The 26,820-nt window shown below is 32.3% G+C and overlaps 1 protein-coding gene across 11 annotated transcripts in view; it reads right to left on the bottom strand.

Annotated features, from left to right (window-relative positions):
* Myo9a (myosin IXA) overlaps positions 1 to 26,820 on the bottom strand; it is a 293,301-nt gene that overhangs the window by 96,797 nt on the left and 169,684 nt on the right. For all 11 annotated transcript variants that reach the window (XM_021727982.3, XM_040275557.2, XM_078049353.1 and 8 more), the window contains 3 exons: positions 17,846 to 17,921; positions 6,104 to 6,247; positions 4,455 to 4,494 (listed from right to left, as the gene is read on the bottom strand). In XM_021727982.3, the coding sequence (XP_021583657.1) occupies positions 4,455 to 4,494; positions 6,104 to 6,247; positions 17,846 to 17,921 (260 nt within the window). The remainder of the gene's footprint in view (positions 1 to 4,454; positions 4,495 to 6,103; positions 6,248 to 17,845; positions 17,922 to 26,820) is intronic.

Here is a 26,820-nt window from a genome sequence, read left to right as displayed (position 1 = left end):
AAAATAACTAAGAGAATATCTTAAATAATTTTTTAATCCTTATTTTAATTAGGTATATATGACAGCATAATGCATTTTGACTCATTATACACAACTGCAGCAGAACTTTTTATTTTTCTGATTGTACATGGTGTAGCATTGCACCATATGTACCTAGGGTAATTATGTCCATCTCATTCCACCATCTTTTCCACCCATACTTCCTCCCCTCCCCTTCCTCCCTGTTAAAAGAGTTTTTTTGTAAAAATATTTTTTAAATACACATTAATTCCTGCCCTGGAGTCTTTCCAACCTGTTCATCTGCTTGGAGTACTACACAGGCAGACCATTTACAAGGCTTAGTTTTTACTTGGCTTTCAATTTAAATATAATTTTCTCAGGATGTTTTCACTTAAGAATCAAAACAGTTGCCTACCTCTGTCAATTATGTCATTTAATTTTCGTCAATGTAAATAATATCAAACTATCTAATTTATATTTTTGTATACTGTCTTTTTCTTCTCCAGAACAAAAGCTTTGAGCAAACAAGGCCTCTCACTGTATTTCCCAAATACTCTATACTCAATTGGTATGTAGTAGGTATTCAAAATTATAAACTAATTTTAAATAATTTAACAAATGGTTACCTACTAGTGAATTTTCAACAATTTTTTCCTCAGCAACTAAGGATCAGACCTCTGCTCATAAAACTCACAATAACCTGACCAATCACAAAATAGTCACAGTGATTACTACACAGCAGCTGTCATTCTGACTACTGGAGAAACACTGCATGTAAGTATAGATTCCTAGGATATTAAAGAGTAATTAACTCAAATGTTACTAAGATTTATTAAAATGACAAAAGAAAAAGGGCCATAGATCTAAACAGAAAAAGACGGAAAATTAAATCCATTCATAGAGCTTTTGTTAATTATCTACTTTATTCCTTTCTCAATTCCATTGTCACTGCTTAGTTCATTGTTTTCAACAATTATTTATTGATTCTATGTAAGGTGCTTGTACACATAAAGACTAGTAAGATATTGCCTGCTGCAGTCTGAATATTTGACAGCCTCAAAATTTATATATTAAAACAATATTCACAATGTGATAGAATAAAGAAGTGAGACTTTTGGAGGTGATTAAATCATGAAGTCTCTACTCTCAGGAACAAAATTAGTGCTCCTATAAAAGAATACCAAGGGAACTTGTTTACCCCTTCCACCATGTTAGGACATATAGAAGGTGTCATCCATGAAGAAGAGGCCCTCATTAGACATCAAATCTGTTAGCCCTTTGTGAACAATAAATTTTCTGCTTATAAATGAACCAGTCTAAGGTATTTTGTAGCCTGGATAGACTAAGATATTTCTAATGCTATTAAACAGGACTCAAATGGATAATAAAATTGTTTTGAGTCTGTGACTATAAAAATTTACAAGGGGAGCCAAACATTACCATCATTTTGATATGAAGTATAAGATACAAACAGATTATCAAAGTAGAAACAAGGGCAATGACCAGTCATTGAAAGAATATAACCAAAAAAATAAAACATGTTAGAAAAGAAGATTTAATAGACGTGACACTTTCAAGTTATGAGAGGAGAAAAAAAAAGCAGGACTGTCATTACAAAGCTATAGTCATATAGGAAAAATCTGAGATCATAAAAGCTGTCTCCTCATTTCAAGGGGTCACTTCCTTGCCACAAACTAACATAACTGAATTATTATCGAAAGGGAACATGTATATGTCACATAGATATGCACATGTAAAAACTAAATGTTGACTGTTGACTCATTCAAGGTGATGGAAGAGCACCTTGAATTTTTATATATTACAAAACCCAACCTAGATGTCATCTCTTCTTCTGAATCCTTCTCTAGCATCCATACTTTTTAAGTAATGCCTGGTTTTTTAAAACAGAACATATCCATATTGGCTATGATATGAAGTTCAATATTAAGTTACCTATTTGAAGACAATGAAAAGAACAGTGCATTTATTGATTTCTGTATGTTGAACCAACCTTGCATCTCTGGGATGAATCCCACTTGATCATGGCGCACAAGCTTTTTGATATGTTTTTGAATGTGATTTGCCAGAATTTTATTGAGAATTTTTGCATCTAGGTTCATTAGAGATTTACAGATATCAATAAATATAATTCATCACATCTATATACTTAAAGATAAAAATCATATGAACATCTCAATAGATGCAGAACAACCATTTGACAAAATACAGCACCCCTTTATGTTCAAAACACTAGAAAAACTAGGGATAACAGGAACATATCTCAACATCATAAAGGCTATCTATGCTAAGCCCCAGGTCAACATCATTCTAAATGGAGAAAAATTAAAGGCATTCCCTATAAAAACTGGAATAAGACAGGGATGCCCTCTTTCACCACTTCTATTTAACATAGTTTGAAACACTGGCCAGAGCAATTAGACGAAAGAAATACACATAGGAAAAGAAGAACTCAAATTGGCACTACTTGCTGATGATATGATTCTATACCTGGAAGACCCTAAAAAGCTCCACCAGAAAACTTCTAGAACTAGTAAATGAATTCAGCAAAGTAGCAGGATATAAAATCAATATCCATAAATCAAACATTTCTTTGTATCAGTGACAAATCCTCAGAAAGGAAAATTACCCCATTTGCAGTATCTTAAAACAAAACAAAACAAAATAAAAAAACCTGGGAATCAACTTAATTCAAGAGTTGAAAGATCTAATAATGAAAATTACAGAACCCTAAAGAAAGAAATCAAAGAAGACCTTAGAAGATGGAAAGATCTACCTTGCTCTTGGATAGGCAGAAGTAATATTAGCAAAATGACCAAACTTCCAAAAGCACTATACAGATTTAATCCAATTCTGATCAAAATTCCAATGACATTCCTCATAGAAATAAAAAAAGCAAAAGTGAAATTCATCTGGAAAAATAAGAGACCCAGAATAGCCAAAGCAATCTTTAGTAGGAAGAGTGAAGCAGTTGGCATCACTATACCAGACCTTAAACTATACTACAGAGCAACAGTAACAAAAACAGCATGGTACTGGCATCAAAACAGACTGGTAGATCAATGGTACAGAATAGAGGACACTACAAAGACTAACCCACAAAACTACAATTATCTTATATTAAACAAAGGTGCCAAAAACATGCATTGGAGAAAAGAAAGCCTCTTCAACAAATGGTTTGGGAAAACTAAAAGTACATATACAACAAAATCAAAGTAAACCCCTCTCTCTCACCATGCACAAAACTCAACTCAAAGTGGATCAAGGACTTAGGAATAAAACCAGAGACCCTGTATCTCACAGACAAAAATGTAGGCCCTGATCTCCATCATGAGGGATTAGGCCCCAACTTCCTTAATAAGACTCTGGTGGCGCAAGAATTAAAATCAAGAATCAATAAATGGGATGGACTCAAACTAAAAAGCTCTAAGCAAAAGAAACAATCTGTGAGGTGAATAGAGAGCCTACATCTTGGGAGCAAATCTTTACCCCTCACACATCAGATGCAGCACTAATCTCTAGGGTATAAATGAACTCATAAAGAATCCAAAAAGATAAACACCAAAAACAAACAACAAATAACCCAATCAATTTTAAATGGGCCAAGCACCTGAAGAGACACTTCTCAGAAGATTACGTACAGTCAATCAACAAATACATGAAAACATGTTCATCATCACTAGCAATTAGAGAAATGCAAATCAAAACCACCCTAAGATTTCATCTCACTCCTGTCAGAATGGCAGCTATTGTGAAGACAAACAACAACAATAAGAGTTGTTGAGGATGTGGTGGGAAAGGTACACTCATACATTTCTGGTGGGACTGCAAACTAGTGAAGCCAATATAGAAAACAATATGGAGATTTCTTGGAAAATTGGGAATGGAACCACCATTTGACCCAACTATCCCTCTCTTCAGTTTATACCCAAAGGACTTAAAAACAGCCTACTACAGGGACATAGTCACATCATTATTTATAGCAGCACAATTCACAATAACTAAACTGTGGAACCAACCTAGATACCCTTCAATAGATGAATGGATTTTTTAAAAATGTGGTATATACACACAATGGAATATTACTCATCAATAAAAAAGAATAAAATCATGGCATTTACAGATAAACGGATGAAGTCAGAGAAGATAATGCTAAGTGAAGTTAGCTAATCACAAAAACCAAATGCAGAATGTCTTCTTTGATATAAGGAGGCTGATTCATAGTGGGATAGGGAGAGGGAACATGGGAGGAATAGATGAACTCAATGTTATTTCTTAAATGGATTCAGCTAAGTATATATACTCCCTATCTTGGCTCTTAATAAGGCATTCTTCATCTTTAATCATAATGATTGCTTGAATGAGAAATTTTAAAAAGTAAGTAGTATCTAAGAGACTACTAAAAAAAAAAAATTTTTTTTTCCCACAAAACTCACCTTTGGAAGAGCAGGCTTGGATTTGAAGTTTTTGTTTCTCCTAAGAAGATAAGATACTTGTTAGAAAAAAAATACTGTAGGGGTTAATGATTTCAAGGTCTCTAATCAAGCAATGTATTACCTATTTCTAATAACACAGATCCTCTATATGAAAATATTACCTGGGTCAATAAAGCAGAAGCTTTTAAGAAGGGTAAGAAAGGAAAAGGGGGAAGCCTGATCATTATTAGTGCAATATTGTCCAATCTAAAGTACAGTTTCATTTTCTTGGATGTAAGTAGGGCATCTACTTTCCTGTTAACTACAAAAGATTTCTGACATTTCAGAATTATAAATGAAATGCCTAAATTTCATGAATGTTTAAAAAATACATTTTTCAGCAAAACAATGTCTCAAATGAAAAATTAGGGTCTGAGGTTGTGGCTCAGAGGTGGAACAATTGTCTACCACATGTGAGGTACTGGGTTTGATCCTCAGCACCATATAAAAATAAATAAATAAATAAATAAAGTTATAAAAATATGCAGAAGATTCCTGTTTTATTTCAACTTTTTTTAAAAAAAAAGAATAATTATTCCACTCTTTTTATTTAAAAACTCAGTATCATACCTATATCTTATTTTATATTTAACATTTTTGTAGCTTGAGATAAAGTCCAATGTCACCTATTAAGGTATAATTTTAATTTCTATAAGCCTTGATTTCATTGTTATAATGTCAAATTATGGTGATAATACCATCTACCTCTTAAAGCTGTTGTGAGAATTAAATGAGTTACTACACATTTCTGGAACAGAGCAAGGCCTATATTAGTCTATTAATACTGTTAAGCAAGGACTTAGGGAATAAGGAATCCATTTTTTTCACACCTCTTCCTAAGCATCTGAAATTTGTTAATGCTGGTAACTAAAAACTTTTTACTGGTACCACATGCATGATTATATATCTGAAACCAGTGCTATGGTCAGGTAAAAAGGAATGGCAGGCTTGGATAAATGTTATATACTACTATATATGGTACCATTCCATTTATAATGTATTTCCTGCCCAACTATTAAGACTTTCAGAATTAAAGACTAAATATTATTCTGTCCATCTACAACTACAAAAAATGTTTTTAAAAAAGATTAATTATTGCAGTAACAACTGGGAATTCTAAAATAAACAAAAAAAACTAAGTTTTTTCTTTCTTTAAGATGTGAGATTTGTCAAAAGCAATAATCATCTCCACAATTATTTTGGTGATATGGAACACTGAAACAGCAAAACCACCAATGTAATAATGTGTTAGATTCATGTTCTAAATACTGACAATATGCTTTGTGGAACATATCTATCAAAATTATACTCATGAGCCAGGTGCAGTGGTACATGCCTGTAATCCCAGCAGCTCGGGAGGCTGACGCAGAAGGATCGAAAGCTCAAAGCCAGCTTTAGCAAAAGTAACTATGTGAGACCCTGTCTTTAAATTAACAAAAAATAGGGCTGGGGATATGGCTCAGTGGTGGAGTGCCTGGAGTTCAATCCCCAGTACGACCCCCACCAAAAATTATACTCATGAAAATAATACTTCACCATTTCCCATTTTTGCAGCCAAAAATTATAAACCAATCATAACAAAACAATCCATATTACTCATCAATACTGACGTGAGAATTCCATGGGCTCTTTCCAGTAGTTTACTGCTAGCTGAATTAGCAAATATCCCATCTTTATCACGCAAGGAGGTGCTACTTGGTAATTTGCTATGGTGAATCCCAGTTCTGACATTCCAGGCAATATCAAATGTATCACTGTAAAAAAATATATAGTATATTTTTCATTAGTGAATTAAGATATCGCTAATTAATGCCCTCTACACTGTCAAAATAAGTCAAATAAAACAATTAAGACTAAAGATTCAAAAAAATGCTGGGCTGAGGATATAGATCAGTTGGTAAAGTGCTTGCCTAACATTCACAAGGCCCTGGGTTCAATCCCCAGCACAACACACACACACACACACACACACACACACCCAAAAGAAAAAAGATTCAAAAAAAATGCTAAGACATCAGAAAATGATTATCAATCAATAAGATTAACCTTTTCTCAATTCAGAAAAGTTTCTGTGGGTTCTGGCATATTCACATACAAATGTCACGTAGGTGTTGCTCATATCTTTAAGTAATTGCTATTAATCAATAAATAATATAACAATGGCTTTTCTCTTTCTTAGACTAGAACTTCCAAAGCTACCACAGGAATTTACAATCCTAACAGGCCATACCATTCAATAGAATATCTAATTTTTCCCTGGGATCTTGGTCACACACACACCACTCATATACCCCTTTTGCTAGGGGTTGAACACTATTATAGGCATTAGGGAAATAAGAATAAACAAAACATGTAAAATTATCAAAGGGCTTTTAAGGTAAAGATAAATTGTACACGTTTGGATATTTCCAAAAGCCCATAAAAACAGTAATAACATAAATCTTAAGGAATTAACACTTAAGAATAAAATATACTAAGAAAAAACAGCAATACATCTTTGTATATAGAAAGCATATTGCTTTCTCAGGCTTTGGTTGTTGCTTCTTTACATAGGCAGGGCATAAAAAAAAGTCTGTGAACTAGGCAGCAAGAATGGAGAGTGGTACTATATAGAAGTTAAGGGCAATACTGAAAATAGAGGTTCTTAGTCTTCTTACCCAAACAGAATGCTAACCACTGGAATTATATATGCCAGGAATAAAGAATAAATTTTTTGTGGAGAAGGGCAAGGATATGGCTCAGTGGTAGAGCGCTTGCCTAGCACAGGCAGAGGACTGGGTTCGATCCTCAGCACCACATAAAAATAAAGGTATTATGTTGTGTCCATCTATACCTAAAAAATAAATATTAAATTTTTTTTTTCTGAGGAGATTCTGACTAGCCAAAAAACAAATACTGATTGTTCCAGGAATTGATATCACCCACTCAAATTAATTGGAGATTCCCAAGAGCTTTCCAGTGTGTTAAAAATAGTTGACCAATGTTCAGTAGATACCTGAGGAAAATTCTTAGTATGAAACAGAAACCAAAATAATTAAGACACAACAACCTGATGAATAACCAGTCCAGGCATGAAAAATATCTGGGTTTTTTTTTTTGGGGGGGGGGCGGGGGGCTGCCAGTAATATTCTTCAAGAGAAGAGAAAACGTTCCATTTATAAAATAATATGCTATAAAAATAAACATTGAGAAAGCAAACTTATTAACAAAAAGCTTCCGAAAAATTAAATAAGCAATAACACAAACAAAAATGCAGGAGGACACATTCAATCATTGATTTTAAAATAACTCCTTAGCAGCAACTACATGTCAATTATTTTTCTAGCAATGGACATACAACATAACAAAACTAAACTAAAATCCTTACCATTAAGTGGCATCATTCAGGTAGGAGGAGGCAACAATAAACACATGACAAAACATACTATGTGTTGAATAATAGATGGTAAGGAGAAAAAATAAACACAAAGAAAGGTTAAAAAATACTAGACTTTTAAAATAAGACCATTAGGGAAAGCCTCACTGATAAGGTTCTAAACAGTTATTGGAAGAAGAACATTTTAGTTGGTGAGAAGAACAAACACAAAGTCCCAGAGATATGTATGTTCTTAGTGAGCTTTATTTAAGTAAGCCAACAAGGCTGGAGTAGAATAAGCAGGTAAAGAATGAAAAGAGAGCAAGTTAGAGAGGAAGAAAAAAACTATGTTACATTGTACCTTTTAAGTAGTGTTAAGAATTTTTGCCTTTCAACAAGAATTAGGAATTAGAAACAGGAGGATATTAAGTAAAACACTGATTATGAGTCACATTATATACTAAAATAAATCACTCTGTATTTGGAAAGCAAAGGACAAAAACTAGGAGATTGTTTCAGGAGGTTGCTTCAATAAACCATGCAAGAGATAGCCATGTCTTCAAGCAGTATAAAATTCTAAGTACTTAGCAAAGATGAGATTTTCCAGACAACATTTCAGAGTACAGTTGATACATGACATGATAGAATACATGTGCAGTTTATAAGAAAGAGGAAGTTAAATATGACTTCAAGATTCTTTATGAGTGATAGATTTAGGAGTGAAGAAGCAGGAGAGACTGGTTCTTGTAATACAAAGTAAAACAGGTCAAAACCCAAAAAAGACAGACTCATCATAAATAAAATATAGGATCAATCAAGGAGGCCAGATACCCAAGCCAAAGGGTGAAGATTCTACAAAATTCTCATCACTTGGGGGTAGGAGGGTTCACATACAAAGGCTCCAGAATCAGCTAAAGAGCACCTTTTAAAAAAATGTCATTATACTTAATAATATTTTTTTCTATCTTTCTGGTCAAGGTTTCTGATTAACAAGGACAGAAGAAAACAATTAAATGTGTGTGAAAATCTCTAAAAATGTTAATTAGCTCCCCAAATTAGCTAAAACTAATTTAACAACTGGAAATGGGTAAAATAAATTATGTTACAACCATTCAATCCAAGTCTGTGAGCTCATTAAAAATCATGTTTTTTTTTTTTTTTAAGAGAGAGGGAGAGAGGGAGGGAGGAGAGAGAGTTTTCATCGGACACAACATCTTTGTTTGTATGTGGTGCTGAGGATCGAACCCGGGCCACATGCATGCCAGGCAAGTGCGCTACAGCTTAAGCCACATCCCCAGCCCCTAAAAATCATGTTGAGAAATAATATTTAGGAGAAGATGGCAGCTGGGAAGCACAAATACTGTGTATTCTCACACAGACAATTGCATTGGTTAAATATATCTAAAATAACTACAACGGCACTGCCTTATCCATGAAGAATATATTCCAAGACCCCCTAGAAGATACCTGCAATCACAGATAGTACCAAAGCCTAAATGTGTTCTCCCTTACATATATATATTTTTTTTTAAATAAGAACATGGAACATTTATAACAATATACTATTAGTAAAAGAGATTCCATCATGTCAACTATTTACTTCTAGAATTTTCTATTTAATATTTTTGCGTTTTGACTGATTATGGGTAACTGAAACTGTGGAAAGCAAAACTTGTACTGTCTGTGATGTCAGGTATCTCTTGGGGGATCTTGGAATGTGTTCAGCTGGATTCTATTGATGGCTTGCAATTTCCAGGGAAAGGCTTGCATGGTAAATTCCAATTAATTTTGGTCATTTCACCTCAGCATAGAAGGAACTATTTAAAGTGCTGGTAGGCAATTGTGTACATATTCTTGTAAGAGCTTGCAAACAGCATGCTGGAGTCAGCGTGGACAAAAAGACTCTTCCTCCAAGTATCAGGGAACTGTTTGCTGACCAATGCTTTAATCACAAAGGTAAAAATAAACAAGCAGGAGACTACTGCCATACTTCTTACATTTTTGCAGGTCCCTTTCCCCTCCATCTGAAGGAACTTCAGATTTAAAGGATGGGCACCATTGTATATGGGCAGAAAACTGGAAAGTTACTCTACATGTCCATGAAAAGGCACAGGAAACACCTGAGAAGATCTTAAGTGGGCTGAATCTAGACACAGAGACAGCATACAACAAACAAAAAAAACCCCAAATACACCAAAGTCTGGGAGAAAGGAGAATCTGGTTGCTAGTTACAACATTATTAGAGCCAAATATTCACTTTTCAACAACAACAACAAAAATCACACACACACAACAAAAGAAAAGTATGACCGACCCACTTGGAAAAAAATAAATATATCAACAGAAACTATCACTGAAAATGATCTTCCAGGAGACACATTAGAAAAAGACAAGAAAACAATGTATGAACAAAAAGGAACTTTCAGTAAAGACAAAACCTAAAAAGAAACTAAAAATAAATTCTGGAGCTCAAATACATAACAGGGGAATGAGAAATTAACTAGAGAGTTGAAGGCAGATTTGAGCAGTCATAACAAAGAATCATCGAGCTTGGGACAATGTAAAATACAGAGTCTGAGGAACAAAAAGAAAAAAGACTAAAGAAAATAAAGCCTAATGATAAGAAACCTGAAAAGAGATGAACATAGGCACTGAGGTAATTCAAGAAGAATGGGGGTGGAATAGGAGCAGAGAGAATATCTGAAGAAATAATGACTGAAAACATCCCAAATTTGATGAAAGACATGAATATACAACAGCCAAAAAACTCAATAAACTTAAAAATGAAGTCAGACTCACACCAAGAAACATTATAACCAAATTTTCACAAGCTAAAGACAAAGATTGAGAATCCTAAAAGCATTAAATCCTGCAAGGTAAAACAAAAAAGGAATACATTACATTCAATGGATCCTTAATAAGATTATTAGCAGATTTCTAATCAGAAATTTTGGAGCTGGGTAGGCAATGTGGGGATGAGGGAGCAACCAAGACTCCTATACTTAGCAAAACTGTTCTTTGAAATTGAGAAATTAAGATATCACTATCTATGCCCTATAAGAAATGAAGTATGAAGTGGCTTTCACCTGTGATCCCAGTGTCTCAGGAGGTTGAGACAGGAGGATCACAGATTCAAGGACAGCCTCAGCAACTTAGCAAGACCCTCACAATTTAGTAAGTCCCGGTCCCATAAGAAAAAAAAAAATAGGACTAGGGATGTACCTCTATAGTAAAGAGCCCCAGGGTTAAATCCCTAGTGATAGGAAAAACAGGAGGGAGGGAGAAAAGGAAGGAGGGACAGAGGGAGGAAGAAAGGCAGGGAGAAAAGGAGGGAGGGAGGGAGGGAGAAAGAAAGAAAGGGAGGGAGAGAGGAAGGGAAGGAGGGAGGGAGAAAAGGAAGGAGGGAAGGAGAAAAGGAGGGAGAGAGGGAGGAAGATGTTCAAGGGAGTCCTGCAAGGTAAAACAAGAACACTAGATAGTAACTCAAGGTCATATGAACAAATACAGATCTCAATACAAATAAAACATGGGAAATTATAAAAGTCAATATTCCATTTGTAACACCAGTTTTTATTTTCTACATGATTTAAAAATGAATAGATTTGAAAAAAACAAATTTTTAAAAGCTTGTATTGTTTTAACTTTAACGTAATCATTAAGGAAATATAAATGAAACTACAAGGTAATACTATCTCACATCAGTAGGATGGCTAACTATCAAAAATAATAATAATAACATTAAATGTTGGTTATAATGTTGAGAAACTGAAATCCATGTGTACTTTCAGTGGTAATGTAAAATAGTACAGCGACTGTGGAAAATAGTAAAAATTAAAAATTGGATTACCATATAATGCAGTAATTCCACCTCTGGGTATATTCTCGAAACAAAACAACTAAAAGCATGGTCTCAAACACACATTTTCACACTCATGATAGCATTATTTACAATTTTTTAAAATGCAGAAACAAGCCAAAGCATCTACCAACAAATGAAGGAATAAGTAAAATGTGAATTCATATGATGGAATGCTATTCAGTTCTATTTAAAAAAGGAAATTTTGACATATGCTACAACACAGATTAACTTTGTTGGTATTATACTAAATGAAATAGTAAAAGTCACCAAAAAGACAAATACTGAGTAAAATCATTTACTAAGAGTAGTCAAAAAATCAAAGAAACTGAAAGTAGAATGATGGTTGCCAAGGATACCTGGCCTCACATCCAACTTTTAAAATAGGATCAAAATTTAAAAATTAAACAGTTTTTCTATGTTTCCGTAGTATCACATATTTCTTCAGGTATATCACTTATCACACATATCTTATAAAGTATCAATTTTTTAGTTCCTACCCAAATAACATAGCACTAAATGCTTGAATAAACGAAGGATCTGCATAATTATTAATTGTATTCATCTTAATTTACAGTTATTTTTCTCCTAAGAATAATGTCACATGTAAATAATGCCTAAATAAAGAAGTCAAAAAATTTTTTAAATGAGCAAAAACACCAACCAAAGGGATACAAAACTGAGCTAACCGAATTTAGGGTAACAGGCACACTATATTTTAGAGTGTAAACCATAAAAATTGATTTGTGAAAATGGCTATGAAATATTTAATGTTTTAAACTTACATAAATATATTACTATTATTACTATATTACTATAATTCTGATTAGCTATGGCAATATAAACTGCTAATCATTTATATCTACCTACATTAATATCTAAGTTCTGAATTTTTTCCAGAAACTATGGAAACCCAGACACATACTAAGACATAAAATAATGTTATAAGAGTTACCTAACCATAATATATGAGAACCACTCTGAAAATATTTTGTGATGTGAAGCCACACTGATTTTAAATGATAACCTTGAAATCCATTTTATAAATCACATAATATCAATTTTTAAATTTTTATTTGTTCTTTTTAGTTATACATGACAGTAGAATCTATTTTGATATATTTATACAAGCACAGAATATATCTTATTCTAATTAGGAACCCAGTCTTGTGGATGTACACAATACTGAGATTCACCGTGGTGTATTCATATATGTAAACAAGAAAGGTATATCAGATTTATTCCACTGTCTTTACTAATCCTATCCCCACTTTCTTCCCTCATTCCCCTTTGTCTAAAACAACTCTAGTAAAAATCATTTCAATGTAATCTTTCAAACAAAAAAATATTTACTTTTGTTCCCACTGTTGCATTTTATACTACAATATCCCAGGTGATAAGCACTGTTGGCTACATACATTATCAGGAAAAGTTAATTAAAAAAGATACCGTAGAGCTGGGGTTGTGGCTCAGTGGTAGAGTACTTGCCCTGCATGTGTGAGGCATTGGGTTTGATCCTCAGCACCACATTAAAGAATAAATCGTTATTATGTTCAACTATAACTAAGAATATTTTTAAAAAACAGATACAGTATTTTAGAACAAAAATTGGATAGGGTGAAATCCCAGAAACTTAAGAGGCTGAGGTAGAAAAATCACAAGTTCCAGGTAAGTCTGAGCAACCTGGCAATATCCTGTCTCAAAATAAAAACTTACAAAAGGCCTGGGAATGTAGAGCACACCTGGGTTCAATCCCAAGCATTACAAAATCGTGATCCACATTATGTAGCATCTTAATTCTTAAAGAATAGGTCTTTCTCGGTCCACAAATAAAGTGGGTATTAGTACTCCTGTCTCCTTTTAGATAACAAGTTTGCAAAGGAATTTTGTTCCATTGTAGCACTTGACTATTGACTTCCATGAGCAGATTTCATTAACATGATCTAGATCATCACCACACTGGACATTCCATTCTTTTTTTTTCTTTCTTTCTTACTTTATTAGTCCTTTTTATAGTTACACATGACCACAGAATTCATTCTGATATAATTATAAAAGCATGGAATACAATCTTTTCTACTTTGGACATTCCATTGTTAACTCACTCTGAACTTTCATTTTTAGGTTAAGTATCATTAATTTTGTAGATTTCCTTAGTCACTTTTATTAATCCTGTCAAATGGCTGAGAGATTGTTTTATAAGTAAAAAAATCTTTCATCATTTCACATTAATAAGTATAAAGGCACTAACTGGCTATTTGCAAAACATCTTCCTCACAGAGTACTTGTTTTCATGGTCACTTGTTAACAGGTAAGAAAGCCATTGCTAACTACTTATTAGCAAAGGTTTTCTGTATATTTTCATAAAATCTACATTTTCATACAATCTACATTATCTACATTTCTATAAAATGCAGCTGAAGACTTTAGAACCTAAAAATAGTATTTATACTATAAGAAACTGCTGTCAAAATAAAATGATGAAACCAAACAAATTTTTGAGCTTTACTAAGTGCTATGGTTCACATATGAGGCAATATCCCAAAGCTCCTGTATCAATTCAGGAATGTTTAAAGGTGAAATAACCTAATCAGTCCATCCTAGCTTGAATGGACTGGGGGGAGCTATAGGCAGGTAGGTCACTAGTGTTGTACCCTGGAAGGATTCATCTTCCCTGTGGCCCCTGCCATGCCCCATCCCCTCTGCTTCCTGACTCACCATGAACTAAACACTTTTCCTCTGCTGCATCCCTCTGCCATGATAAGCTGCCTCACCTTGGCCCCAGATTCAGCCAACCAGGGACTAAACCTATGGAACCATGAGCCAAAATTAACTTTCCCTCCTCTAAGTAGTTGTGTCAGGTATTTTGATCACAGCAATGTAAAGCTGATTGACAAACTGAGCTTGACTCTATAAAAACCACTTATAAGAAAAAGTTCATAGGGAAGGCTCTATTTAGTAAATATAAGCTAATGATTTCATAATTGATCTGACTTCATAAATATCTATTACTCTATCTTCTCTTTTTGCCCATATTGTCTAAAATATATCTAAAATAAATAATAAGTACAATCCAAAAAAATCTCCTAGTTGTCCTATTTCTGATATCATTAATTCAATGTCACATAGCTTTACTTCAGTATACAAAAGAATCAAGCTGATATGATTAAGTTCTCCATAAAGGTTTCTTATAAATGAATTTATTTACATATTTTTACAAAATTGGTATATCATTCCATTAGTGCCTAAACTCAAATAATTCTTTAAAATAAGAACAAACCAAGCTTTTGTTGTTATTGTTGTTTACTTGTTTTTATGGTGATATGAGGAACTGAATCCAGGGACACTCAAGAACTGAGCTATATCCCTAAACTTTTTATTTTCAGACAGGATTCTCACTAAGTAGCCCAATGTGGCCTCAAACTTGGGATCTTCTTGCCTCTGCCTCTTGAGTTGCTGGGATTATAGGCATACACCACCACAGCCAACAAACCAACCAACCTTCAAACATGATACTGAACTATTCCAACTGATGTACAAAAAAGTCAGGAACTCATACAAACCACTGCAGGTATCCAAAATTAAAAGTACAAAAAAAAAAAAAAAGCACAAACTAGGTATTAGGAGATTTATAACCATTAAACTACTTTAAGAAATGGAGCAAATCATAGTTTCTTTTTTATTCAAATCAAGGAAATGGGATAAATTATGTATCTCTAATCAGGGTAAGAAAACTGCCAATAGAATCAAAGAATTATAAGTCAAGACAAATGATCCAATCTTTTCATGGGTAAAATTTAACATGCAAATTTGGAGGTCAAGTATCATTAAGGAAACAATCAAGAGCATGAAGAGAAAGCCTACAAAATGAGAGAAAATCTTTTTTTGCCACACACACCCCAGACAGGGCACTAATATCCAGGATATACAAAAAAACTCAAAAAACTTAATACCAAAAACCCAAATAACCCAATCAATAAGTGGAGAAAGGAACTAAAATGACACTTCTCAAAAGAAGAAGTATGAAAGGTCAACAAATATATGAAAAAAAATGTCTAACATCTCTATCAATTAGTGAAATGCAAACTAAAACTATAATGAGATTTCACCTCACTCCAACCAGAATAGAAATTACCAAGAATACAAGTAACAACAAATGTTGATGAGAATGTGTTGAAACAGGTACGCTCATATATTGCTGGTGGTACTGCAAAATGGTGCAACGATGCTGAAAAGCAGTATGAAAATTCCTCAGAAAATTAGGAATGGAACCACCATTTAACCCAGTTATCCTCCTCCTCAGTATACACCTAAAGGATTTAAAATCAGCACACTACAGTGACACAGCCATATTAATGTTTATAGCAGCACAAATCACAATAGCTAAGCAATAAAGCCAACCTAGATGCCCATCAACAGATAAATGGATAAAGAAAATGTGGTGTATATATACAACAGAATATTACTCAGCCATAATGAAGAATAACTTTATGACATTAGACAGTAAATAGATGAAATGAAAACTATCATGCTAACTGAAATAAGCCAATCCCCAAAAAACAAAAGGTCAAATATTCTCTCTGATATGCAGATGCTAACACACAATAAGGGAGGGAAAGAAGAGAAGTTCAGTGGAATAGACAAAGTGGAATGAAGGGAAGTGAGGGAGAATGGGAAAAGGAAAGACAGTGAAATGAATCTGACATAAATTTCCTATGTACACATATGAATATACTCAATCTCACCATCTTGTACATCCATAAGAAATTAATTTTAAAAAATAGCTGAGTAAATGGCAGAAAGATCAATAGAGGAAAGGAAGCAGAGGGTGGGGAGAAGGATGGGGAAGGAAAGGTATTGGGGTTTGAATTAGAACAAGAGATAGTCCATGCTTGTATGACTATGTATGTCAAAATGGATTCTACTGTCAAGTATAACTAAAAAGAATCAATAAAAAAAGAAAAAAAAAAACAGGGCTGGGGATGTGGCTCAAGTGGTAGCGCGCTCGCCTGGCATGTGTGCGGCCCGGGTTCGATCCTCAGCACCACATACCAACAAAGATGTTGTGTCTGCCGAGAACTAAAAATAAATAAATAAATAAATATTTAAAAAAAAAAAAAGAAAGAAAAAAAACAAAGGGCATACACTATGAAAATAGTAAACATGACAGGGGTTGTGGCTCAGTGGTAGAGTGCTTGCCTAGCATGCATGAGGCACTAGGATCGATCCCCGGCACCACATAAAAATAAACAAATAAAATAAAGATATTGTGTCCATCTACAATTAAAAAAAATATTTTAAAAAACAGTAAACAGTTTGATGTGTTAGCAATTAAAATGTTGAAGATATATTTGCGACTACATACTTTGGATGTGACAGCTCTTACACATGAAGCTAGTGAACCTAGACTTCTTTTAACAAACAACAAAGAGTCATAAAAAAGCTACTGAAGTAGAAAAGTGATACTATATATTAAAAACACATAGTAACTATTTCAGAAACAATCATCAGAGAAGTTATCTTCATTGTAATGAAAGACTTATCCTTTATTACAAGGGCACCAAAAAGCTCAGTTCTCTTGATATTTAAAATATAGAAAGCACACCTAGAAACTAAACAATTTTCTCAGCTCAAATAAATACAGTACCTATAAATGATATGCTAAATAGTAGTGAACCTGTATAAACTCAGAAAATCACTTATATTTGTTACTTGCAAATTAAACTAAAAACATTCTTCATTATAAATGATAAAAAGTATAAAAAGTAAGCTCTGGTAATTATGCTTACTGAGAAAAGGTATTAGATGGTTTTATGTATATCAAACTATTCAATTATTCAATTATCAATAAGATTTATCCATAGAAAGAAGCATAATAACACTAAAATTTACAAAAGACATAAAATGCAGGGAGTGTCTTGGAAATAGCTCATTTTAAATTACTCGAGGGAAACATTCAAAAAATTGTAGTTATTTTACCAGGAGCAATCATAGAGAAATTTTGTTAACTCCAACCTATTAAACTGTTATTAAGTTACTCATAAAGGCAAGACTGAGTTTAAACTTTTGAAGTCATAAAAATATTACTAAGATTTCTAGATATTGATTCTATACTTTCTTAAAAACATAAACTAAACTTACTGTTGGTTTTTTTCATTTAGAGTATTCATGCCCTGAAGATCAGAAAGAGGTGTTCTGGGATTTTTCCGGGTTATATCTAGCAAAAAAAAAAAAAAAAAAAAAGAAAAGAAAAAAGAAAAAAAGAAAGAAAGAAAAAAAAAAGGCAGAAAATTTCAAATCAATGTACAGAAAAACTAAACATGAGAATTTTCCAAAGACAGATAAAAATTCATATTCTTCAGTAAATACTTAGTAAATATGTCACAAACACCTGGATAATAATACAAACCATGTCCCATAACTACCACTAACAAATCTGACCTATTTAGCAATGAACCCAATTAGAAAATGTAATAATAAATTATTTTATTTCTTCTTTCATTTAAATATTAACATCAGAGTGACTGAGCTAAAGGGACTAGAAGTATACAAGTTCATGTCTTATTTTGATATTCAAAAAGTTTCTAATATGACCCTTTTGTATTAGGTTTCAACAACAAATATATTGTTCACATGGACCATGGATTTTAACAATCAATTGATGAAACAGATAAAGACACTGAGATGACTGTTTCCTAAGGATTATCAATATTTTAAAAATATAATTTTCTTAAAAGCTCACAAAGTATCAATTTTATACCACAAATATACATAAGTATATATATGTAAGATACATTGGGAAGGAAGAAGCATCTGTATTCACGAGGACATAATCTTGAACGTAGAAAACCTAAGAAATGTACAAAAATCTATTAGTAGTACTAATGAGTTCAGAAATATTTAGGAACTAAATCAATATAAAAAGTCATATTTTCAGAATAGCAATAAAATGATCTGAAACAAAATTAAGAAAACAATTCCACAAATAATAGCATCAAAATAATATAAATTTAACAAAACAGTACAAATGTACACATTGGAAAACTCAAAATATAGTTAAAAGAAATTAAAAGACTTACATAAACAGAATGCTATCCATGTTCCCGAATTAGAGAACATGATATTTTTAAGCTGGAAATGCTCCCCCAAACAGATATACAGATCAATCTAATCTCTATTAAAATTCCAACTTCCTATTTTTATAAAAATGAACAAGCAGATCCTAGCATTAATACAGAAATGTAAGGGACCCAGAAGAGCCAAAAAAATCTTGCAAATAACAAAGTTGTAGGATCCACACATCCTGATTTCAAAATTTACTACAAAGATATACTAATTGACACAGTATAGTACCAGCATAAAGACAGATATATACTTCAACAGAATAGAACCAAGAGTGTGGAAATAAATTTTTATATTTGTGACTGATTAACATGAGCATTGGAGAAAAAATAATCTTTCAACAAATTATGCTGTGAAAACTATATATCTACAGGCAAAAAGAATAAAGTTGATTAACAGACCTAAATGAAAGTACTCATACTTTTTAAATAGGAATAAATCTTCCAGATATTGAATTAATGTATGGCACCCCCTTCCCCCCAAAAAAAGAAAAAATATATTAACAGGATGTCATCAAAATTAAGAGTTCTGTGATTCAAATGACACTACTACACTAAGAAGGTAAAAACAGCCAGACATGGTGGTGCATGCCTGTAATCCCAGTGGCTTGGGAGGATGAGGCAGCTTCAGCAAAATTGAGGTTCTGAGCAAATTAGTTCAAAGCCAGACTCAGCAAAATTGAGGTTCTGAGCAACTCAGTGAGACCCCGTCTCTAAATAAAATAAAAAAGTCAGGCTGGGAAGGTGGCTCAGTGGTCAAGTGCCCCTGAATTCAATCCCCAGCACCCAAAAAAAGGTGAAAACATAAATCATGGAATAATAGTTTAATTATTTGTGTATGTTATAGTATGATCTGTACAATAAAGAATTTATATTCAGGATATTAAAAGAACTCTCAAGTCAATAAAGACAAGAACCCAATTTAAAATTGAATAAATATTCTCCAAAAACATACAAATGACTAATAAATACAGGAAAAAGTTTCAACATCATTAATCATCAGGGAAATGCCACTCAAAACTGCAATAAAATACCACTTCACACACACCAGGATAGTTAGAATCAAAAAAGAGAAATAAGGAATTTCAACCAGAATGTTCATACACTGCTGAGTGTGAAACAACATACTTACGCTGGAAAGCAGTTTAACAGTTCATCAAAAATAAAACACTGAACTACCACATGACCCAGCCATTGTACTCCTAAGTGTAGATATCCAAGGTAATTGAAGATACATGGCCATTCAAAATTTGGTATTAAGACTATAAGGTGCTCTGTGATCAACAAACCAGTACTTTGAACAGCTACTATTTTTATTTGAACAAAAAAAATGCATTCAAATTCTAAGTAGATACAATTCTACCTATGCTTGTGAACTAGAAAACATGATATTTTGGGGTTGGGGATATAGCTCAGTTGGTAGACTGCTTGCCTTGCATGAAAAACCCCTGGGTTCAATCCCCAGCATCACAAAAAATAAATCATATATATATATATATATATATATTTTTTTTAAGATGGCAATGCCCCCCAAATTGATCTACTGATAAATCTAATCTATTATTAAAATTCTTGCTATTTCTGCAGAAATGAACAAGTTGATCCTAACATTACTTTGAATAGCATCTTACATGAATGCATTTTTTGTTCTATTTGTTCAGTTCCTACTTCATAAACATTAATTATCCCTATCAAAGATTATAATTTTCTATCCTTTATATTCATTCTTTTCTTATTATTGAAGCATATCATCTCGTGTCATTCCTCAATATCAGTAATTCAATTTTCAGTTGCTTCCTCTATTTCCTGAACTCAGACAAGTGCTGTTTTATGACTCAAAAATCTATTTTCAATATCATTCAGGCATTTCTTTGTCTGCTGTCCTGGGAAATTAACCCACAGCACTCTACTATCAAACTACATCCCCAGACCTTTATATTTCAATTTTTAAATTTTGAGATCAACTCATGAAGTTGCCCAGGCTGGCCTCAACTTCCCAAGCTACTTGCTGGAATTACGAACTCATGACATTTTATACTTTTCAATTTGTGCTACCACTTTCTTTATTGAATTCATATTCTTAAATTCTTCTTCTTTACTATAAAGTGTGCTTACAAGGAATTTTCTCCTCCTTCAAAAACATCCGAGTGTTTCTCTCTTGAATATTCTTTAACTTCCTTATATCCCTCTATGTAACAATTTTTATATCTATTATTAAATATTTTAAACACATAAGAAACATAAGGAATAATATACTAAACACTCAAACTACTAACTCAGATTTAAAAATAAAGACCAGAGTATTCTACTCTCTAACTTCATTCCAAAAGCATCAAGTTCCAAGATCTCCGATTGCTGGAATTAGCCACACACACACACAAAAAAAAAAAATTAAAATAGCTAACATAATTATATTCAAGGATTAAAAAGAGAAAATGGTCTTCAAAAGAACGAAATGCATATTCTGAAACTGAAAAATAATTTTTATAGAAACAAAACCTTCATTCTACGCATCTAAGAATAGATCAGAATTGGCACAATGAAATTGAAATAAAACAAATCATCCAATGTAAAGAACACAAAGAATAAAATAAAAGAAAAATAAGTCTGCACAATCACTGAGATACCAAATATTCTAACATGTTATTGAAGAAACAACAGGGAGAAACTGCAACTGAAAAAAAAATTTAAACAAATTAGTCAGATTTTTCTGAATTTAATGAAAAACAATAAAGCATAGAACCAAGAGGCACAGCAAATCCCAAACTAAACAAATATAATATAAGCCAACTAGGGATATCTAATCTAAACTGCTGAAAACTGAGGCAATGACTATAGGAGAATATCTGACTTAATCATCACAAATAAAGACCACAAAAATAATGAAACAATATCTTAGAGTGCCAATCGATACTTGGACAGTTCCTTAATGATGTCACAAATGTGTACTTTGTGAAACAATATCTCCAGTCACAAATATTAACTTAGAAATGAAAATACATTTCATATTCACAAAAATGTATTTTTATGAATATGAAAAATATGTATTTTTCATATTCACAAAAATATATATAGCAGGGTCCCTCACAACAGCTTTAACAGTATACAATTCTTGAATTCACCAAGTAATAAATGATAAACACAATGTTACATATGCAACTGTACATAATACACATAGAATGAAACACAAGTACAAATATTGTTACATGAAAAAACATGGATGAATATGTAAATCATTATGCTGGATAAACCAAATCATAACAAGAAAGAATCCATACTATATAATTCCATTTATATAAAATTTTTAGAAAAGGCAAAATTAATTTATAGTAATAAATCTTAACAGTGGCCATCTAAATGAAGTAGGAAAATGCACATACCAGAAAACAGGAATAAATATTCTTATGTAATTTTTCTCCAATATGTTTAATCTCTTTGTATTCATATTTTAGATCTGTAACAATTCTACAGCTAAATTTTGTTCAAGTTCTTAGTTTTAAACTCTGTTAAAGTCAGTTCATTTTAATTTACTAGTATTATTAATACACCTAACATATTTTGTACCATCTTATTTAAGCTTTGTATTTACCCTAATTATTGCATGATTTTACCCAAATTTCTAACTGAAATATTTTCTTTATTCTGATTTTTTATTTTGAAAGTTGCACATACATACTCATGAGTTCTTTTTTATTTCTTTTGCTTTATGCTTTTATTTTAATAACACTTATTTCCAAACACTTTATGTAACTTATTATATTGAAAATATTTTTTATTAGTTGCTCATGACAGTACAATGATCTTGACATATCATACATTTGAATCACATGAGATATAATTTCTCATTTTTCCAAGTGTACAGGTTGCAGAATCACATTGGTTATAAGGCCACGTATATACATACAGCAATACTAGTGTCTATTCTGCTGCCCTTCCTATCCCCCCTTCTCATGAATTCTTAATTAAATTAATTATATCTTCTTTTCCTGAAGAGTACAGAAACATTCAAATGGTTAATTCTCATCATCCCCTTCTTGTTAGGGATGTTATTATTACCCAAAACTTACTTTCACCATGTTATCTTCATATTAATCAAGCAAATTAAGCATAACTATATTAAGTTTCATAAAGTATTACTCACTTAGATGTACACACATATTTACCAATTTCTTGATTTAGTCTCAAAACTTCTATAGTGGATTCAATTTCTCTTTCTCAAGTAAATAATTTTACAAGTTACTTCAGTGAAGATTTGTTGCGATTATTATATAGCCTCATTTATTGCTATAGTTCATATCTGTCTATTATCTCTTTGTCTATACTTTCATTTTCATGTTACATATCATATCTTTATTTTTTATTGTTTCTAATTAGTAATACATGACAGAAGAATGCATTTTGACACATCATACATAAATGGAGTATAACTTCTCATTTATCTGGTTGTACATGACAGAGTTACACAGGTGATGTAATCATATTTAAGTATCTTTAAACATCATCACTGAAAGTACTTTATATCATGTAAATAAAATTTAACCTATTGAAAAAATTCATCTCGGGAGTTTAACTAGTGAATTTGTTATTTGAGTAACAAGGAATAGGGGTATATAGCTCAGTAGTTAAAGTGCTTACCTAGCATTTGCAAGGCCCTGGGTTCAATTCCCTGTACTTCATTAAAAAAAAAAAATAGCATTTGAATAACAGTATTTGTTTCTAGCATTTTACTTCATGTCTTCCATTTATTTCACTCATTTTCCCCATCTTGATTTTCTTTTGAGAGATTTCTTATGTTAAAGAATATAAATTCTTATTTTTGCTATTATCACTGTTGTCTTTAAAGCATACATTTGGTTTATTGTGATTTCCTAAACTCGATAAATATCCATCATTTACTAATTTAAGCGAAATATAATTTCCTGCCTTCCCTGGAGTTTTCACCAAAATATACATCAGCATTTCCTGAACTTGTTTCTATCTACCAATTTGAAACAAATTCTGATCTTCTACCTTTTATATAAATTGCATATTCTTACTTTCATTAAAAAAATTCTCTAATTTATATCAGGGTTCATAGCTTACAATTAAATGCTTTTCTATAGAGGTAAAGCCTTTAATACAGTAAAGTATATTCATTTTGTGTATACAATTGTATAAGTTTTGACAAATGCATTCACCACATAACCACCAACAACAGAAAATGCAGAACATCTCCATCAACCCCTAAGAGATTCCTAATGCCCTTTCTTGGACAATCCCTCACATGCCCGATCCCTAACCCCATCAATTCAATAGCTGATGTGTCATCCACACAGATCAGTTTGTACTATTCTAGAATTTAATATAAACGGAATAAAAAAAAAGTATGTCATCTTCTGTGTAAGCAGAACATCATTTTAAAGATGCATCTATGAAAGTTTTTATAAACATGTTTTAATTTTTCTCAGGTAAATAACTGAGCTTTATTGTGATTATAATTTGAAAATCCCTGAAGACTAAGTTGGACATCTTTCACAAACCTATATACCACATATATATCTTCTTTTATGTACAAATCTTATGACCATTTTAAATTTATTTTTTATTATTGCAAGAGGTTTTTTGCAAGTCTATTATCAGATATCAGAACTACAAACTATTACAAATAAGTTAATGTTTGTATGCCCAATCCAAGAAATCCTTGCCTGTCCCAAGACTACAAAGATTTCCTCTCAGGTTTTCTTCTACAAATTTAAAAGTTTTGGTCTTATAGAGAAATTTCTGAGCCATTTAATTTTTATGTGTGTTAGACAGTAAAAGTCAAAGTTCTCTTATAACATATGGATATAGTTTTTCATTACCATTTGTTTGAAAGACTATCCTTTATCCCACTGAATTCTCTCAGCACCTTTGTGGAAATCTGACCATATGTGTTGATCCATTTCTGTACTCTATTTTATTCACTGATCACCTGATCCTTACACCAAGAGAACAATATAATAACCATTTTAGTCTTGAAATTATATAGTGTTAAGTTCTACAGACTACTTCTTTGGAATTATTCTGGTCATTCCAAGTGGTCTACAATTCAGCTTATGAATTTCTACCAAACACTTGCTGTGATATTCACTGGGATTATATTTAATTTATAGATTATATGAGAAAAAAGTGGTATCTCATAATATAAAACTACAACTGTCTTTGTTGTATTGTTTAAATGCTCTCAGGGATATTTAAGACTTACACATATTTGTTAAATTTATCGATAATTACCTCATGTTTGTGTATGTTGTATTAGTTATCCACTGCATATTAATTACTGCAAACCCTAACAATTTAAAACAACAGCTATTATCTAAAGAAGTAACAATTCAGGAGGAGTTGCTTAGCTGAGTGGTTCTCAAGATCTAATTATGAACTTGTATTCAAGCTGTGAAGCAAGGCTGTAGTCATCTAAAGATTGAAATGAGGCTGAAGAATCTGCTTCTAAAGTCATTTGCATAGTTAATAACAAGCTTCATATTCTTACTACCTGTTGGTTGAGGCTTCACTGGGACTCTCAATAGGACAGGTCACAAATGGCAACTTCTCTGAGACACCAATGTGAAAGCAAGTAAAGAAGTACCCAAGATGGGTAAGTCTTATGATTTAACCTTATGACATATTATCACTTTTGCCTTGTGCTTTCTGTGACACAAAACAACTCTTGTAAAATGGGAAAGGAACTATATCTAGAAGTATATCTAGTTGTTATATCTAGAAGTTGGCTGAGATACATGGCAAATGGAATTTATAAGTACCATTTTCCTAGTGTGCACAGCTATAATATTACAATTTAATTTGCCTTACTATTTACCTGGCATCTTTTTTAATTCTAAGGCCATTTTTAGACTTCTTGATTTTCTATATTAATGCTCATATTGTCCACTCCCTCTCTTTTAAGTTCTATACCTTTTATTTCTTTTTGTTGCCTTATTGCTCTGCTGATGACCTTCAACACAATGTTCTGAGTAGCAAAAGCAGATGTCCCTGGCTATACTCTTAAAATTAGGGGAAAAGTTTTCTACAAGATTTTCATACATATCTTTTATAAAATGAACAAGATGCTTTCTACTCCTGAGAAGTTAAAAGAGTTATAATCTACTGTGGGAAGAGTTATAATCTACCGTCCTCCTAAATTTCCAGCTGATAGTCCTCATCTCAAACCAATATAGTTGTGGTCCCTGTTTCAAAAGCTATGAGAGTTAGGAAACCCTTTGTGCAAAAAGCTACAGATTGACAATTTTTATCTATTGTTTTATGTACTTTAAAGAAGAAAGTCTTTGCTTTCTGCCTCCTTTTGATGTTTTTCCAATACTTTCAAATAGTTGGTTAAATTTTTTTCCAGGTTTTATCACTGTTCCCTGTGGGAGGGTTCACTTGCTTTACCAATTCACAATTTCTTAAAGCTGGTAGTCCCCTACTCTTTTTTTAAAGAGCAATCATCCAAACTTGAATTTATGATTTTATATACTAAAATTGCAATTATTGCCTAATACTACAGTGGATAAATTTGCATGTAAACACATACAAATGCATAATTTCTTTAGGTAGCCTACTGGAAGCTGATGCCTTCCTAGCCTAGTATATTAGAATATTAGAATATACTCTAGTAAATGAGAATATGGAAAGGCTGAGTCATGAAAAACCATAGCAAATAAATTATTTGAAACTACTTAAAAAAGAATTAATCTAAGCTCCACCACAAAGATCTGTAGACTGTTTTAAACAAGGTCCCACGTATTAAAAGATTTAAAATAGCAAGACAGAAAACTGGAATGAGAACATTTGTATACCTTTTAGAAACAAGAGCAATAATTATGAATAATTTTTAAACACATCTTTTTTAAATGAAATACTTACCTTTGTTCTTTCTAAAATGGGAAAATATCTTTCATATTGCTTTCTAATAATACATTACACATTTTCTTACACCAATTCGGTATATGTAAGAGAAACTGAAAAAAAGGTACTCAT

The sequence above is a fragment of the Ictidomys tridecemlineatus genome, chromosome 5 (assembly GCF_052094955.1).
Source record: "Ictidomys tridecemlineatus isolate mIctTri1 chromosome 5, mIctTri1.hap1, whole genome shotgun sequence".
NCBI classification, from domain to species: domain Eukaryota; kingdom Metazoa; phylum Chordata; class Mammalia; order Rodentia; family Sciuridae; genus Ictidomys; species Ictidomys tridecemlineatus.
This window is presented reverse-complemented; position numbering and strand designations above follow the sequence as displayed.